This window comes from Sinohyriopsis cumingii, chromosome 6, assembly GCF_028554795.1.
Source record: "Sinohyriopsis cumingii isolate HCF-2022 chromosome 6, ASM2855479v2, whole genome shotgun sequence".
In the NCBI taxonomy this organism is placed as follows: domain Eukaryota; kingdom Metazoa; phylum Mollusca; class Bivalvia; order Unionida; family Unionidae; genus Sinohyriopsis; species Sinohyriopsis cumingii.
Window position 1 is genome coordinate 158,923,179 of NC_142966.1, and position 18,220 is coordinate 158,941,398.

The 18,220-nt window shown below is 38.2% G+C and overlaps 1 protein-coding gene across 9 annotated transcripts in view; it reads left to right on the forward strand.

The window, feature by feature from the left end:
- Positions 1–18,220, forward strand: part of LOC149798376 (E3 ubiquitin-protein ligase HERC2-like) — a 246,570-nt gene that overhangs the window by 93,047 nt on the left and 135,303 nt on the right. For all 9 annotated transcript variants that reach the window (XM_089963537.1, XM_089963538.1, XM_089963543.1 and 6 more), the window contains 6 exons: positions 1,472–1,635; positions 3,810–4,000; positions 6,014–6,169; positions 11,484–11,669; positions 13,729–13,911; positions 17,408–17,499. In XM_089963537.1, the coding sequence (XP_089819663.1) occupies positions 1,472–1,635; positions 3,810–4,000; positions 6,014–6,169; positions 11,484–11,669; positions 13,729–13,911; positions 17,408–17,499 (972 nt within the window). The remainder of the gene's footprint in view (positions 1–1,471; positions 1,636–3,809; positions 4,001–6,013; positions 6,170–11,483; positions 11,670–13,728; positions 13,912–17,407; positions 17,500–18,220) is intronic.

An 18,220-nucleotide genomic window follows, 5' to 3' on the forward strand; every position in this document is an offset into this window, starting at 1 on the left:
AAATGGGGACAGAGAAAACTGCCTCTATACATCAACATCCATATGAAGGCTATCATAAATGCCTTTAAATTTTAGAAGGACAGACAAGAGGTCATTTCTGATTATGTTTGCCAGCTCTGTGGTGGTGACTTAAACTCTTTAAAAAAAGGGACACCAAATCACAACCTGTGCATGCTCTTTTAGCAGTTTCTTTGTCAATGCTGCTCTCTTGAGATTGATGTACAAATTAGACACATTCCTGACACTCAGTATCCTTGCCAACATTCTGCCCAGAAGGGGTCAAGTTATTTATATAGAATGTCCTCTTCATCTAATAATATTTCATTTCATTTGTGCACTTTGTGGACATCCAGTGATCGACCTTTCGCAAAAATATGGAACCGCAAATAGGTCCGTGTAGGTTGGAATCCAGAAGCTCAGGACATGGATGCACTGTCAATCAGTTTGGAGGGGTTAAGGGCACTTTCCTACCCTCCCTACCTTACCCATGGTTTTGGTTCCAAAAGTAATACAGAAGATGAGGGGTCAGAATTGCAAAATAATTCTGATGGCTTCTTTCCAATGGGACAAGACATGGATCAGTGATCTACGTGATCCAGTAATAGACCTTCCCAGGAATAGTATGGCTTTACTTCTGCATTACAGATCTGGACTAAACCTTCTGGATCAATTGCACTTGAGTAAGGTGGAAGTATGTTGATGTTGGTCAACATTTATAAAATCAAGGCCACTGTAGCTACAAATGGATAAATGGGGTTTGCACAAAATTTCAGTTCTCAAACATACCTTCACAATTGTTTGTGGATGGCTTACACTTAAGGTAAGAAATTAGTCTATTTGTTTTGGAGTCATGAAGGTCAGAAGTCACTGTGACTGAAAAAAGAAAATGAGTTTTGCATAATAGGTCTAGTTTTAAAAGACATACTTTACTAGACTTTTTATGATGGGCTAGCTGGCGAGGTAAGGGAGAGGTGCACTGAATTTGGGGCTAATAGGACAAAGGTAACGGTAATTGTGACTCCAAGGAAAATGGGTTTTGCACAATAACTTTTGTTCTAGATCAAGTTACATGACCAAATTTTAGAGATGGCTTGTACTTATGATTATGAAGAGACCTATACATATGGGGGTATAAAGACCCATTGTCACCATCCTGGTACCAGGTAGATCTAATAGGAAAGTTTCTGCACAGTAATTTTAGCCTAAGACCACAATTGGGACCCAAAAGTCAGTAATCAACATCCAGCCATGTGCTACTAGTGCCTTTATACAGGACTAGTAAACATGGAGTGGGCATATAATGCATTGCCCTTAAGGCTGTTGTTATTCAAATCAAACCTCACTATACTGGCTAACTCTGTGAAACTTTTAAATTTTCTGTCCCAAGTCTTCAGCTCAGGAAAGTCATCCTGTATTTATATTTACAGTAAATGGTTAGTGAAGCATTGTTGTTTATATTTACTGTAACTAGGAAAAGGAAGAGAAGGCTGATGAAGAAGATGAAGATTCCCAGTCTGAGGATGAGCTTAGTGAAGAAGAAGAAGATATGAAGAAGATTGGGTCACAACGGAACAGAGACTTGTATAATGCTGGAGCAACCATTCCACTTTTACAGCTCATACAGCAGCTTCTCAGGTCAGTAAAAACATATTGTACAGCTCCGTGTATTCTTTGTTTAGTTATATGAATTTATTGTACAGCTGTATGTATCAATGTGTTTATATTTATGCATTTATTGTACACCTGTATCTATTTGTACTGCTATATACATCTATTGTACAGCTGTGTACAGTTATTATACTGCTGTATACATTTATTGAACCGTTGTATACATTTAGTGTACAGTTGTATGCATTTATTGTACAGTTGTATGCATCTGTTGGACAGCTGTATTTGTACAGCTATATGCAAATATTACACAGCTGTATAACTGCATTGTACAGCTGTATATATTTAGTGTACAGCTGTATATATTTCTTACAGTTATATGTATATATTGTACAGCTGTATCTATATGTACAGCTATATATATGTATTGTACAGATGTGTAAATCTATTGTACAGCTGTATACATTTATTGTACAATGCTATACATTTATTGATCAGCCGTATGCATTTATTGTACAGTTGTATACATTTTTTTGCACAGCTGCATACATCTATTGTACAGCTGTATGTATCCACATGTACAAATGTACATTTATTTTACAGCTGTATGTATCTGTAGGTATGACTATGCATCTATTGTACACCTGTATGTATGTATTGTACAGCTGTGTATATGTATGTATATATATATATATGTGTGTGTGTGTATATATATATATATATATATATATATATATATATGACTACATTTATTTTACAGCTGTGTACATTTATTGTGCAGCTGTATACATTTAGTGTACAGCTGTATGTATATATGTGTACATATTTATGCATTAATTATACAACTGTATACATTGTACAGTTTGACTCTTTGTATGGCTGTATGCATTTATTGTACAACTGCATTTATTGTACAATTATTCATTTATTGTACAGCTTCTTATATTTATTGTATAAATGTATGGTTTTTTTACAGATTGGTTTATTTTACAGCTGTATGTAGGATTATTATACGACCTTGCATGTGCAAAGAGTATGGTAACCTGTCAAAAACATCCCAAGACAGCCAGACCAGAAAAATGACCTCAGACTAAATAGCCTAAGACAAAATAACCCTTTAAAAGTAGTTCAGTTGTTATACTTTTATAAAAATGTAATCAAAATTATATAGGACTTTTAAATATAAATTAATTGTTACATAATTTGTTGACATTGTGTTCCATTAAAAAAACGGCTGCACTGTTAACTACAAATAATCCATTAGAATGTGCACTGCCCATTTGTGTTCACATATTGAGATTACCAGGTTGTGTGCAACTCCATTCAAGAATTTCTGTAATTTTTATGACTCATCTACCTATTAATCAGGTACATTTGTTTTAAATAGTCTGTATGTTGTTTAATTTTCAAAATAATCATTTACAATTATTATTAGCTGCATTGGGCACTTTTGTTGGAGCTATTTTGTCAGCATTCATTAAAATGAGCTTATCTTACAGGAACTTTTACTAGGACTTTGTTGGTGGGACTAGATTGCTTTGGGTTGTTATGTCCTAGTGACAATACAGTTTACACTGCCCTTTGAAAATTCTTCTTGCTGTTTTTCTTAACATTATTTGCCCTCCAAAGATGTGAATTATGAGAGAAATTAATATGAACCATTAAATTTTGAATAGTTCAAGATAAAATCTGGCCAAATAATAGATCAGAAGAAGAAACATTTAAGATAAATATTATGTATTTTTTTAAAACAAATGCAGGAAACATTACCAGAGTTTCCACTTTTAAGCTGTTAATTCGGTATGAAGCAGTCTTGTGCTGTTATTTATTTGAATGATTTGAATATTATTTTTAATTTTCATTTATAAAGAAAAAATCTTTTTGCAATAAAATACTCGGTTGGGGGGAAGAATTCTATAAAGGAACTTTAGGAAGGCTGTCTGTGTGAGAGATGGGTTATAGTGGTCATTAGTGTATTTGTATTGAAATACAATGAATGATTCAAAGATTGTACAAATTGCAGTTGTTACTGAGATGCTTTTTGAATAGTATTTTATGTACCCCTGTGTCAATTTTGGGGGGTCAAGATTTTGTAATAGCTAGTTTCATAGGAGCAAGTGAGTGCTGTATCATATTCATTGAAAGCTATTTAAATTACGCACAGTCTTCATGTGAAGAATGTTTTTCTTTTCTCATTGCAGAAATTCCTATTCCCATTCCCAGTCTCGGTTATTGGAGCTATCTCGAGATGGCTTTCTGAAGCTGGATGACAGTCTAGGGGACAAAGACACCTCATCCCCATCTCTAGATCTGCTGCTGCAGTTCCAGAGGCTGCTAATCTCAAGACTTCTCCCTAAGGAGGATACTTTCATTGCTTCATCAGCAGAACTTGGTAATGATTTAGTTTAAACTTTAGGCCAGTTTGTTACGTGGCTAGGCTCAAATAAACAGTAACACAGAAAGAGTGAAAACAACAAGCTTTTTAAAATTTAACAAATAATTTATTTTCCTGGAAAATTCTGTAAAAATGCAAAAAAGGAGAAGAACTTACAGTTTCAAGAATCAAATCCAAAAATAATCTAAGAATAATTCACGAATTAAATTACAAAAGTCCTAGTAATAAATGTTCTAATAATTTCAAATTCAAATCCTGATGTAAAATCCAAGATGGATGACGATTATATATGCTGTAGTGAGTACTGTGCTTATTTACAGTTCCTTGTAGAAATACAAATAATAACACTCCAGTATTGGAAATCCAAATTAAATTTGTAAACAGTGTCTTTCCAAAATCTGTGTAAGCACTCTTCAAATATTTCCAGAGAATAAAGAATTAATCCTTTTGAAATCCAGATGATCTGAATATAATTAGCTCAGAATCTGGCAACAACAAAGAAAACAACTTGATACCAAGTGTAAAAGCCTGAAAACTGAGAAATCTCTCTCAAAACAAAGGTTATATTGTATCATAAGACGCAGTTTCAAAATTCCCCCAAGTTGCAAAATCAGAAGGGGGGATCACATGATCATGTTTATATCACGTACATAGAATATGGCCTTGATTAGACCAATAATTTTCTCTGAAAAATAAAAAAAAGTTGTTTACATCTTAAATGTAATCCCATCATGTCCTTGGAAACAACCAATCATTTTAAAATAAAATAATACTCTGTTTGCTAATTTTGAAGGGGGCCTCAAGTGGCCGAGTGGTCTAAAGCGCTCTCTGTTATGGATCACTGCCATCTCACCTCTGTCTGTGTAGGTTCAAGTCTCGGATTCGGCCAGTGCAGGTGTTTGAGAAAGCTTGCCAGTAGCTTCTCAAGGGTCGGTGGTTCTTTCCGGGGATTTCCCAGGTTCTTCCTCCACCATTAATACTGGCCACCATGTATAGCCTATCGTGTGCTGAAAAATGGTGTTAAACCCTACAGCAACAGCAACAACAACAATTTCGAATCAAGGTCATAATTTAGATCAACACCTGGTGTTTATAAACTAAAAGTCAAGGTCAAACAATTTTCTGAAAAAGTATCATCTCTGGTGAAAAAATTTACATTATAATAGAATAAAAAATTTAAACTGACAAACAATTAAATTAAAAAAAAAACATGAATTAAGTCAGATATACATTACAAGTTACAAGAAGTTCTCTCAGATTCCTATCAGTACAGTTAAGCTTCCTTTAGAAGTGATCGCCATTAAATAGTGTTTTGTCTAAAGTGGCCACTTTCTTGCAATCTCTTCCACTCATATTAAAATGTATGATTAAGGAATCCAATGTCTTTAGAGACTGATTTTGCCTTGTTCCAGAGGAGATCTTTGAAGAAAGGTTTGGCTGTATTCATAACAAGTCAGATGCTGGTACAGGATTGAGGTGGCATAAAGCAGAGAACCTTAAGAAAAACACGAATCTTGCATTGATATCTTCTTACCCTTCTATAAGAAGGAACAATATTTATGCAGTTTAAGTAAAAATGAAGTATGACATAACATTCCCATGTGAAGTATGTGATGCTCTCTTGTTTCAAATATAAGAACAGGGTTCTACTCATATATTGTTTAAGGTGCAAGTCATAGAATAACCTTAACAAAATTAATTCCTCAGAAGGAAGTGGTCTTCTTGAATGTAGCTTACAAGATTTAAATATTTTTGAAATAATACAAAATGCAGGAAATGAAGCAAGCAGTGCAGACCGCAGCACATTATTGGGTTAGGGAGAACCCAGCAGAATTTTAGTGGGCATACTTTTTGTTTAATGTGTACTTGTTTGAAACCTTTCTTATTTGATATGTTTGCGCATTCAAAGTCATTTTGTACATTTAATTGATTCTTAAATGCTCACCTGTTGAAAGGTGGAGCATACTACAAGTACTGCAGTTTATTTGCACAGTTCTTTCTTTATTACAGACATTGAGGTGCAGGGTGCAGGTTCACTGTTGAGGAAGTACATTTCCCTGACTTGTAACCATGTGATGGACATCTTGCCTGTATCAGCCAGTCTGGCCAGCATCAGCAGCAAGCACTTCTCTCATGTCTCCAAAATCATTGCCAATGACATTACAGGTAAGGAAACTATTTTAATCACAGGTGAAAGCTGACAGCTTGGTTATTTTTTTCTTCTGTATTATGTGACCACAAAATGCATTTTTGTGTGTCTCAACTGTGTTATCATCATTGGCGACTCGGTCTCGAAAGACCATGCGAATAGCGCCCTTGGGGTGTTGTCTGTCTCTGTTGGCAACGTCTGCTGTGGCTGTGCAGGCCTATACGTGAGTGACAGTCCCTACTGCAGTTGGTGCAGATATACTGGAAAGTCTGCGTTACTGTGGTTGTTGTTGCGTTCTTCTTTCTCTTACGTTTCTCTGCCGCCAACTGGCCTCTCCTCGCATCAGCGACTGATATGCCATTGTTTACCATCAGTCTCCAGGTGCCTCGGTCCTCAGCCAGCTCTTCCCAACCATCGGGTGAAATGTTGCATGCCTTCATGTCCCTCTTGCACACATCTTTGAAACGGAGTGAGGGGCGTCCGACTCTTCTCATGCCAGTGGCCAGCTGTCCATATAAGATGTCCTTTGGCAGCCTTCCATCCTCCATGCGTCGGACATGACCCAGCCATCGAAGGCGGCGTTTAATTAGCAGGGAGTACATGCTGGGGGTACTTGCACGCTGCAGGATCTTGCTGTGTGGAACACGGTCTTGCCAGCTGATTTTCAGGATGTGTTTTAGGCACCGTATATGGAAGGAGTTGAGCCGGCGTTCTTGCCTCATGTAGGTACTCCACGTCTCACTTCCATATAGAAGGGTGCTGAGAACGCAGGCCTGGTAGACTCGGACCTTGGTGTGCTCTGTCAGCGCGTTGTTTTCCCAAACCCTCTTTGTTAATCGAGCCATGATGGTGTTTGCCTTTCCAAGCCTTCTGTCCAGCTCCATATCAATCGAGAGAGTGTTGCTGATGGTTGACCCTAGGTAGGTAAAGTTGTTGACTGCTTCCAGGGTGACACCGCTGATTTTGATTGAAGGGGCAATGGTGGTATCTTGCACGCTGACATTTGTTTTTTCCAAGCTGATTGTGAGACCAAACTGCGTGCAGGCAACAGCAAAACGGTCTCCCAGTCTCTGGAGGGCTTCCTCGGTGTGGGCCACAAGAGCTGCGTCATCTGCAAAAAGCATCTCCCTGATGAGCACAGCTCTCACTTTGGTCTTTGAGCGCAGTCGTGCCAGGTTGAACAGCCTCCCATCAGACCTGGTGTGTAGATATATGCCATCCGTGGACGTGTCGAAGGCGTAGGACAGGAGCAGGGAGAAGAATATCCCAAAAAGTGTTGGTGCCAGCACACAGCCCTGCTTCACACCACTGTTAATTGGGAAGGAAGTTGAGGATGATCCATCATACAGGACTGTTCCCTTCATATCTGCATGGAAAGAGATTATCATGCTGAGGAGTTTTGGGGGGCAACCGATCTTACTCAGAAGTTCAAAAAGGCCCTTCCTGCTGACCAAGTCAAAGGCCTTGGTGAGGTCGATGAACATCATGTAGAGTGGTTGACCTTGCTCTCTGCTCTTCTCTTGGAGTTGTCATAGGGAGAAGATCATGTCTGTCGTCGACCTGCCTGCTCTGAAGCCGCACTGTGATTCCGGGTACACACGGTCTGCCAGCAACTGTAGCCTGTTGAGTATGATGCGGGCATACACTTTACCAACAATACTCAAGAGCGAGATCCCTCTGTAATTATTACAGTCACTGCGGTCGCCCTTGTTTTTGTAAAGGGTCACAATTGTGGCATCACGCATGTCTTGGGGGACTACTCCTTCCTCCCAGCAGCGGCAAAGTAGGTCGTGCAGTGGTTTAATCAATGCTGGTTTTCCACGTTTGATAGCTTCGGGCGGGATGCTGTCACTACCTGGTGCTTTGTCGTTTGGAAGGCAGTCGATTGCTTTGCTGAGCTCCTCTAAGGTTGGCACTTTGTCGAGCTCTTCCATGGTGGGCAGATTCTTTATGCTGCTGAGGGCTGCATCAGTGACTGACGTTTCTCGGGAGTATAGTTCTGAGTAGTGCTCCACCCATCTGGCCATCTGTTGCCCACGGTCTGTGATCTTCTCTCCCGTCAGGGATTTCAGGGGAGCGACCCCTTTCACTGTAGGGCCTAGAGCCTTCTTGATGCCACTGTACATGCCTTGGATGTGTCCGGACTTGGCACTGCGTTGGATTCCTTCACACAGTTGTTGTCAGTACTCGTTCGCACACTGTCTAGCAATGCGTTGGGTGTTACTTCGGGCACTTCTGAGAGCAGCAAGCGTCCGTTCATTAGGGCATTTTTTGTAAGCTATGAAGGCTTTTCGTTTCTCCTCGATTTGTGGTTCCATCCTTGATAGGTGTGCATTGAACCAGTCCTGGCTGGGTCGTTCCTTCTTGCCAAACGTTGACATAGCTGTACTGTAGATGGCACCCTTCATGGCGTTCCACTTGGCTGTAGCGTCATACTCAGGCAGGTCCTGGAGAGCCTTGTTCAGGGCAGACACATACTCCTCCACCTTGGCAGGGACTGACATCTGTGCAGTGTTTATGCGAGGACGTCCTTTTGGTTTTGAGCGGTGTAGCGCGTGTGGCTGTAGTCGCACTCTGCTACTCACAAGGGCATGGTCGGAGTCACAGTCTGCACTGTGGTAGGTTCTGGTGGAGAGGACGCTGTTAAGGGCAGAGCGCCTGGTGATGACCAAGTCGAGTTGGTGCCAGTGATGAGATCTGGGGTGTTTCCATGACACTTTGTGTTGTGGCTTACACTTGAAGAAGGTGTTTGTGATGCACAGGCCATGGTAGGTGCATAGCTCCAGCAGTCTCTGGCCGTTTTCGTTGGTCTTTCCAGTGCCATGATATCCGAGGCAGGTAGGCCAGGACTCCTGGTCCGCACCTACTCTGGCATTAAAGTCGCCGAGGAGTAATAGTGGTTCATTTTTGGGGCATCCTTTGATCTGTTCGTCCAGTTGCCCATAGAACTGATCCTTCACGTCTTCTGATGACGTGAGGGTTGGGGCGTAGTCACTGATGATGTTGACAGGACCTGAAGTAGTGGTGAGGCGGATGGACAAGAGACGCTCAGTGCCCCCTGTGGGAGGTTCAACCGAGGCCAGGAGATTGTTTTTGATGGCAAACCCCACTCCGTGCTGACGGGGCTCCTCAGGTTCTCGACCCTTCCAGAAGAAGGTGTAGTTTTCCTCTCTGAGGGAGCCACTAGAGGCGAGCCTGGTTTCCTGGAGGGCAGCTATGCTGATATTTAGTCTGGTGAGTTCTCTATCGATGATGGCCGTCTTTCTGGTGTCGTCCACTTCTCTGAGGTCGTCAGAGATGCCTGTACACATGGTGCGCACATTCCAGCTTGCAAATCGAAGAGCTGGAGTCTTCTTTATTGGTTTCTTGTTTCTTTTGTCTGGTGTGGAATTACCGTCTGCTTGTCATGCTGAACAACACACTGAGCTCCAGACACCCACTGGAGCAGGCAGACGATGGCGGGTCAACACCTTATTGACCGGGGGCTGCCCGGCTTGAGGCGGGCGATAGTTGGCCAGTGGGACACGATGATCCCTCCCACCGTCAAAGCTGACCCGTGGCGCCCCTTCCCTACGCCAATCGGGTGGGACTTATAACCCGTAAACTGTCAGCTTCCGTGTTGTTTCCTCACTCAGTAGCGAGACTGGAGTGTCCTCTCCAGGGCGCAAGCCTGGGCGTGGAGTATGGAGATCCTGGGCTGCCCAGACGTCAGGATCCCCCTCTCGTCCTTGCTGGTGGGGTCCAAAGGAATGCTGAGCATGACATTTGGCACCAGTTTGGATGCAGGAGCTGCTGGAAGGAGGTCGTAGTCGACCCCCAGCCGCCTTAGGGGCTCCACTCCTGATTTTCTGTCTGGGTTTACTCCCATAGCCTTTCCTTCTCCCGAAGATATCCACAAGGCAGTGGAGCCATAATCCAATGGATGGGACTTGGTTGGTTTTGAATCAGAGTTTCCTTCTCCTAGATGAACTGCCTGACAAGGCTAACGAGCTTCATCTGCCCGGGTTTGGGGTCAGAGTTTCCCTTCTCTTAGACTGGTTGCCTGCCAAGGCTAATGAGCCCAGTCTGCCCACCCAGTTAAACCGCCGGGTACTCGGTCGCGCCACACAGCAGGCTCTGTTAAAAACAGGGGGCACCGCGTGAAGGTGCTGCTGTGGACACAATAGTGTAGGAGAGGCCATATGCAAGTAACCTCCTGCCCCGCAGAGCGAGACAGTGGTCCTGCGGCGATCACTACACCTGAGAAGGAGAGGCTATGAGAGACGCTTCACTTTCCTTTGGCAAGCGGGACGTCAGGCCCAGGCCACGCACCCCCAACAACTGTGTTAAGATAGGGACATATTGGTATCACTTTTATAACAGTGATGGAGTCTTTGTCAGTGCCATAATTCCCTACTACAGTTTGTTGAGTATTCCCATTCATGTGCTGCAGTATGTGATTGACATACAAAAATTGGTGTGCATGTACATTACTAAGATGACTACATGCATGTACATGTTGAAGTTAAATGGCACACAGATCATGCATTTTCTGTACGTTGAGTTAACACAAATAAAAGACTTTTTTAAAAACTATATACTGAGTTCATGCAGATACGGATCTGTGATCATTATTAATCAGCTGCTTGTTTCTGGTCTGTATATCAAGCAGCTTGTAGACCAAGACTCTAGTGTAAATGTGCATCAATTCCCATTGGTTGTTGAGTACATTGTTATCTGGCGATATTACTTTCATAATTTTTTACACAGGTTGGCATGTGGGTATCATGACTTGTTATTTCTTGTACTCAGATTGTTTATTACATAAATTTATTTAAGATGTTCAATTACTGAAAAGCTAAAATGCTTATACAATGGGTCAGTCATGAATGAAATAAATTGGGCAATTACTGCCCAAAACAAGTCAAGATAGCCAGTACATGTGGCTTATTCTTGGCATACTATAAAATGCAAATGTTTTAAGATTGCCAAAACTATTTTCACAGGGTTTGCATACCTCATCTAGATTAATGTATTCTCACTATTTACTTGATCAGCAGAAGACTTACCATAGTTATGATGTGTGCCAGCAATATAAACATAATAATATTGATATGGAATTAGCATAGCACCTGATCTTTAGAAGCTCTAAGTTCTTTACAATATTCATTAACGCATACAAACATACATCAACTAGATTATGCAAACGGATACCATGAAATACATGTCTCAAGGTTGAAAGTTCCCATGTCTACTGATGTAGGAGTAGTCTAAAACAAACTGCTTCAATACAAGTTATAATATTTCTAAAGACTGTTAATCTGTGTCAATTTTTTATTTCATTTCTTCAAGGTGTACTTCTACCTGAAATGCTGACATGCCTAGTTCTGTTACAACTAAAGAATCCTGCAGTGATCCGGTCCTCACGATCTGTTCCATTGCTAGAGGAATTGCTGGATGCTTTGGATAAATACAATAAACTGGCACCAGGTCTGGACAAGGATGATAAGGAGGACCTAGCCTGGCCAGGAGTCTTCAGTAAGAAAGATAATCATAATTCAGAAACTTAAAAAAGAACTACACATATCATTAAATGCACATTGCCTGACATAATGTGTATACTACAAACACTGGGGCATTTGTTCACTTGTATGATTTTACTAAATTTGTTCACTTGTATGATTTTACTAATTCACACTTCCTTTGCCTTGTGTATTGTGGTTGCTGAGTGTTGACTCCAAAATTGCATTCAGTAATTATGGGCACCTTATGTCCAATGTCTAGTAGATCAAATTAGCAAATGGTCGTTTGGCGGTCATGTCTGGGAAATATGGTCGTTTTGGGATTGCTATTATTTACATACTCATCTAATTTTGATTAAACTTGAAATGTAGGCTTAAATGATTAAGATATTAGATGTTATGAATAAAGAGAAATATCCATGAATATTGATGAGGTGGTCATGCATCAGATTGGCTGTCCTTGAACCAATCAAGCAACTCGTTACTAAGAAAATAGGCTTATGTCATCAAGATGTCCATTTATTTTTGTTATGATCTATGCATAGCATTGAGATGATCTTGCATCTGATTGGTTGAGCTTGTTAACGCTTGGAATTCCATATTTTTCATCCAATTTTAATGAAACTTTGAAAATATATCATCAAGATCTTGAACAAATTAAATTGTGGGGTAGGGGAAGGTCCATGCATATTAGTGAGGCACTGTTGCATCTTATTGCTTGAGTTTGGTTTGTTGCCACTCTAGAGATAGTATATATATTTTTTACCAGATTTTGATTAAACTTAGTTGGTTTATATCATCATAATCTTGAACAAATGAAATAATGGTGGCGGGTCCATGCATATTAATGAGGTGATGTTCTGTCTTATTGCCTGAATTTGTTGTTACTCTAGAAGTTGTATTTATTTGTAAAGGATTTTGATTAATTTTTATTGATAGGCTTATGTAGTCAAGATTTCGAATGAATATAGTTACTAGCATGATTCATAATTATGGTGGTTTTGCATCTAATGCAGAGCTTGTTAACAGTCTTGTATTTCTATTTCTGATCAGATTTTGATCAAAGTTATTAAATAATCTTTAGAAAAAATCAAGATGCTGGATGAATTTGACTATAAGCAAGATCTTTGCTAATTTATGAAGTACATTTTACTGAATTGACTGAGCATTTTACAAGCTGTTTAAATTGGATTTTGCCCAGACTTTTTAAATAAACTTGTATTATTAATATCTTAGATTCAAGAGAGGTCTATCCATGTTATTAAGGTAGTTGTGCATGAGATTGGCTGACCTTGTTCTCTCAAGAGACTATTTCTCATCCATTTTGAATAAATTTGATAAATAGGTATACATCTTTAAGGTATTGGATGAGTTTGATTGTGAGCTAGAGTTAAGCACATAAATTATGACTTTATCTTTTGATTTTTTTAATGAGACTATTGTAAAATAGATTTTTGAAAAACATAATTTAAAGATTGAGAGATAGTTTACTTAGGGTTTTGCTTTTATGATCTGCTTAGTGAAATGACCAACTGTTTAGTTATGTCAGCCTGGTGATCAGGATGAGGCATCAAGGCCATCTTGTGTCCCTCTAAAATTTTCAGAATTCCTATAATATTCTCGTGTTATTTATGTGAGAGAAACATTTCAGTTTTTCTTAAACTTTATTGTCATAGAAAAAAGGATGTAAAGGCTGAAAATGAGCAAAATAGATTGATTCATTATGATTGATAAACTCTGTTTATTTTGTTTTAGCTGTAATGGATTGTGTATGTTACAGTTATTATTTCAATGCATAATGTCATTAATTATTGGCTAATGTGTGTGTGTTAATGTCCTTAAAAATGCAGAATTCATGTGGTGATATTGGTACTCTTATCCCTATTGGTTTAGTGATTTCTGTCCAAAATCTCTTTATATTTATGACCAATTGACCTAATTTTTGTGCATGTTATTTGACTTTAATCAAATTAGAAACAAGATCATAATATCGACTATAGAAGAAATAAGTGTTTGTCTAGTCATCAGCTGACAAACAAAACAACAGTGGCTTGAATTCTGTTTTCCATGTGCAGGTCACACATTGGAGAGATACATCCAAAAGTCACAGGATGATGTCCAGATAATCCGCAAGGCAGATCTCGAAAACCACAATAAAGATGGTGGCCTCTGGATTGTGATTCATGGAAAAGTTTATGATGTGCAGGACTTCAAATCCCAGGCACCATGTGGGAGAGAACTTCTCATGGAATATGCAGGTAAATTATAATCATTAGGGTTTTTTTGTGTCTCTAATTTCTGCATAAGTTCACAAAAACTAAAAGTTTGTCCAACAATATGAGGTCATGAACAGAACGGGGCTTATTTTATCTAGGCTACTTGAAAGACTGTATCAACATGGATGGATGGTTATTTTCATAATCATTAATGATAATTTAATTAGTCTATTTCTATTCAGAAGTCTTTCGTAGTCAAAAACATTTTTAAATAGAAATGAAAAATGTAGATTTTAAAAGTGAATTATAAAATAAATAAATAATTTACTTGTAAAATACATTGAATAATTTGAGTAAAAATTTACTGAAATAAGCAATGAAATTGTTGATATTTCAGCCAGATTGCAGTGCAGTCCTGACTTGTAAATTGATAATATTGATAAATTATTTTGTCCAAAATAGGTCACCACAAATGACCTGTGCTAATCTTTGGTTTTTGTTGAGCTTCTTGGACACTATTTCCATCTGAGTCATGTAGCATGGTATGTAAATGGATCATGAAAACAACTGTATGTCAAAATTAGGTCACTCAGACATGTACTACATGCTTCATTGCCCTACATCAGTATTTGTGTTCAGCTCATTTTCTCTGACACTGTTGTCTGGAGAGTTATGCAAGCTGGTGAATAGAGTCTTTATGAGAAGTACTCGAGACTTCAGTCAAAACTCGGTCTCTGTGGCATGTATTTCATACTCCAGATATCTACATCAACCTCTCTTTAGCTTCATTTCTAGATGTCTTTACTGCATAATGATGTAACTGGATACATTGACACATCATGAAAAGTACTACACATTTTTGGCAAGTTTGTTCCTTATATCTATTCATCTGAGATTGACTTTCTTTATTTTGTTGTTTTGATTCTTCTCATTCCTATCAGATCAGAAGTAAATGTTGGTTAATTATGCTTGATATCAGAAAGTTATGTACATCCAGATTGAGGTCCAAAACCTTTAAGTGGACAGTACTCCTGTGGGCAAGATCGACTAATATAATCCTCCATGTCCAATTCCAAAAATGGTAACAAATACTTCATAATTTTCTGGAGACTTACACGGATGATTGCACATCACATTGGTATTATAGGCAAACATCCTAACCTCCTGTTCTTGTTTGTAATGAATATGAGGGTATGTACAACCCATGTGAGTTGTGCATCTTGCTCAAAATCCAATGTATTCATCCAAAATATATTTAACCATTAAATTATGGATGGAATGCACATCAGGGGGAACAGCTCCCTTGATAACTTGTGTACGATGGGGTCTATAAACATCCACTGCAGCATAGGTGAGGGTACAAGAGAGTGAGCAAGACTATAAATTTGGTTAACAGCTGGGGGAAGGGGAGGGGGTATTTGCAACTTTTGTTGAGACATTAGAATTAAAATCTCCATTGTCCTACAGAAATAATCATCTAGTATATTATAATATTTATGGATTTTAGCTCTGAAGAAGTCAGTTAAATTTAGCTCTGAAAAAGTCAGTTAAAATTAATGATAGAAAAGAAACTTGTAGTGTAAATTAAGTTGACCTCCAAAACGTTGCTTGCCTTTTGAGGTCAAGACACTTTGTAATCATTGTAAGCAAACACTTGCAGACTCTAGCTTCACAGTTAGAATTATACTTATAAACCACTGTAGCCAAGCTTGTAAGTATGTTTCCACCAGACAGTTCCTAAAGATGGTGATTTTCAATATCCCCATACATTTCTGTCAGCAGCATATGGCAGCGACTGAGTACTACCCATATCCATGGTAAAAATCTAAACCTTTAGCGTATGGCAGCGACTGAGTACTAATCCATTTCCATTATACTAATAAAAACATTTAGCATATGGCCGTGACTGAATAATACTCCATATCCATGGTACTAATAAAAGCATTCAGCACATGGCATTGACTGAGTACTATTCCATTTCCATTAGAGTAATCAAACATTCAGCACATGGCATTGACTGAGTACTATTCCATTTCCATTATAGTAATCAAACATTTAGCACATGGCAGTGATTGAATACTACTCCATATCCATGGTACTAAGAAAAACATTCAGCATATGACAGTGTATGAGTACTACCCCATATCCATAGTACTGATAAAAACATTCAGCATATGACAGTGACTGAGTACTATCCCATATCTATAGTATTGACAAAAACATTCACCAAATGGCAGTGACTGAGGACTAACCCGTATTTATAGTACTAGTAAAAACATAGTATATGGGGGTTGCAGAGTCATGGAACACTGTGTCTTGATTGATAAAAATTAGCCAAAAGAAAAGACAAAGGACAAAGATGTGTGCATTTTATTAAAACCTTCCTGAGTATCACTGCAAATTTTGAAGAACAACCCACAGATTGATCTAAGGCAAAACTTGCAAGTTGTCTGCAATGTGTGATTTTGACAAGAAATTCGACTGAACATACATAAGATGTTAGCACCCATCTATTATAGTGAGCTGAGACAACTAAACTGTTAATTAGCTTATGTCTTCATGCCAAGGAACCATTAAATGCTCAACAATTGTCCAAATAAAGCCAGTTTGCTTACTGAGTGAGCACTTGCATGGGAGTGATCAATGACTTCACCAAGACAATTGAATAACTCTTTCACATTTAAGTAGAACAAAGCATATCACTTTATAAAAATTGCATTCAAGCAAAATTTAATTAATAAATTTAAAAACAAACTTTACTTCACAAAATTTTTTAATAGGCATTTTTTTCATAGTTTTCATAGTTTTGCCACATATAGGCATTTCTCAACTTTTTCTTTTGTCGATATTTCATTGGATATTAATTATTTATTGATAAAATATTCTTATTTTAGAGTATATGCTTTCTTATTGAAATTAACGAATGTCATGATGTCAGTTAAAAATTTCCACACCAACCACTGTTCTCGTCTATAGAACAAACCATATTTTTAGCATTCATTTACCAATTTCAATCAAGATTTTTGTAACAAACAGGATCCTATCTTTTTCCTTTTCCATAAGAAAATACAACGGATTCTACATATGCTTCCACATTATAAGCAAGTTTGTAAGCTATTGAGGCATGTTACTATGGTGATCACGTTTGCAAGCTATTGAGGCATGTTACTATGGTAATCAAGTTTGCATCTGGGTTGAACAACAAGAGCCACATCCAGACATAATATTCCAGCCTTTATCTTTTCATCCATATGTAGCCGTTTATGGAGTTGTGATGACACAATTCATAGATAAACCAAACCAACTTGCTTTTGTTCGAAAATAAAAATTTCTGCTACAAAAACAATAGAAGATCCATTTGATGTATAAGAGGATTTCCATGCTATTTCAGTCTACCTTTATTTAAATTCAATCCAAACTTTTTCCCTTAAATTTTAAAGTTACATTTGTTAAAAAAAATCACAAAACGTTTCATTCATAGAATTAAAACAAAAATGTGTTTATTTGATTTAATATGAATAAATTATTTATTTAACAGGGAAGGATGCTACAGCAGCATTTGAGATGAACCTTCACAGTAATGAAGCCAGACAGATGCTGCAGGCTTTCTATGTAGGGCAGTATGTGGATGTAAGTAAAAATTACAAAGTACATCATTATTGACACAACTGAAATGTACATTCATAAATAAAAATGTTTAACACAGTATTCATATCCAGAAAGATGCAGTGAAACGACACTTTTTTTTCTTAAAATGTACAACACATCTTGCCAGATTATTATATCATAATTTTTGTCTGTTTTTCTTTGGCCACAAAACTTTGCATTACTTCACGACAGTGGTGAAATTTATAGTCAGTTTTGAGAGCAATGTCATGATCATGGTAAATCCGAATTTGCTGAATCATGTTATTCCAGGATTTCACTGTATATGCTTATATCATCATGATCTTGCACATATTTTGATAATGAGCAAGTTTAGTGCATATTAATCAGGTAACCTTGCATCTGATTGGCAGTGCTTGTTTTTATAATTCTGAAAGTCATATTCTTGATTTTGATCAGACTAGGAATACTGTGAAATGCTTTTAATTCGTTTGGTTCCAATTTTTGTAGTTTTCGTGGGTGAACTAGACCAAGAATTTAAAGTCACAATGAAATATAAACCGAGCCAACATTCGCCCCAGCCCCAGTCAGATGCAATGGAAAATCATTACCTGTTTCTTTGTTTTAATACCATGGCTGTCTGTAGTACTGAAATGTGAAATATACCTTGGGATAAGTACATGCATGACGAGGTTCACAGAAACTGATTGATTGCAATTTATATATAGTCCAAAATATTGTTTAA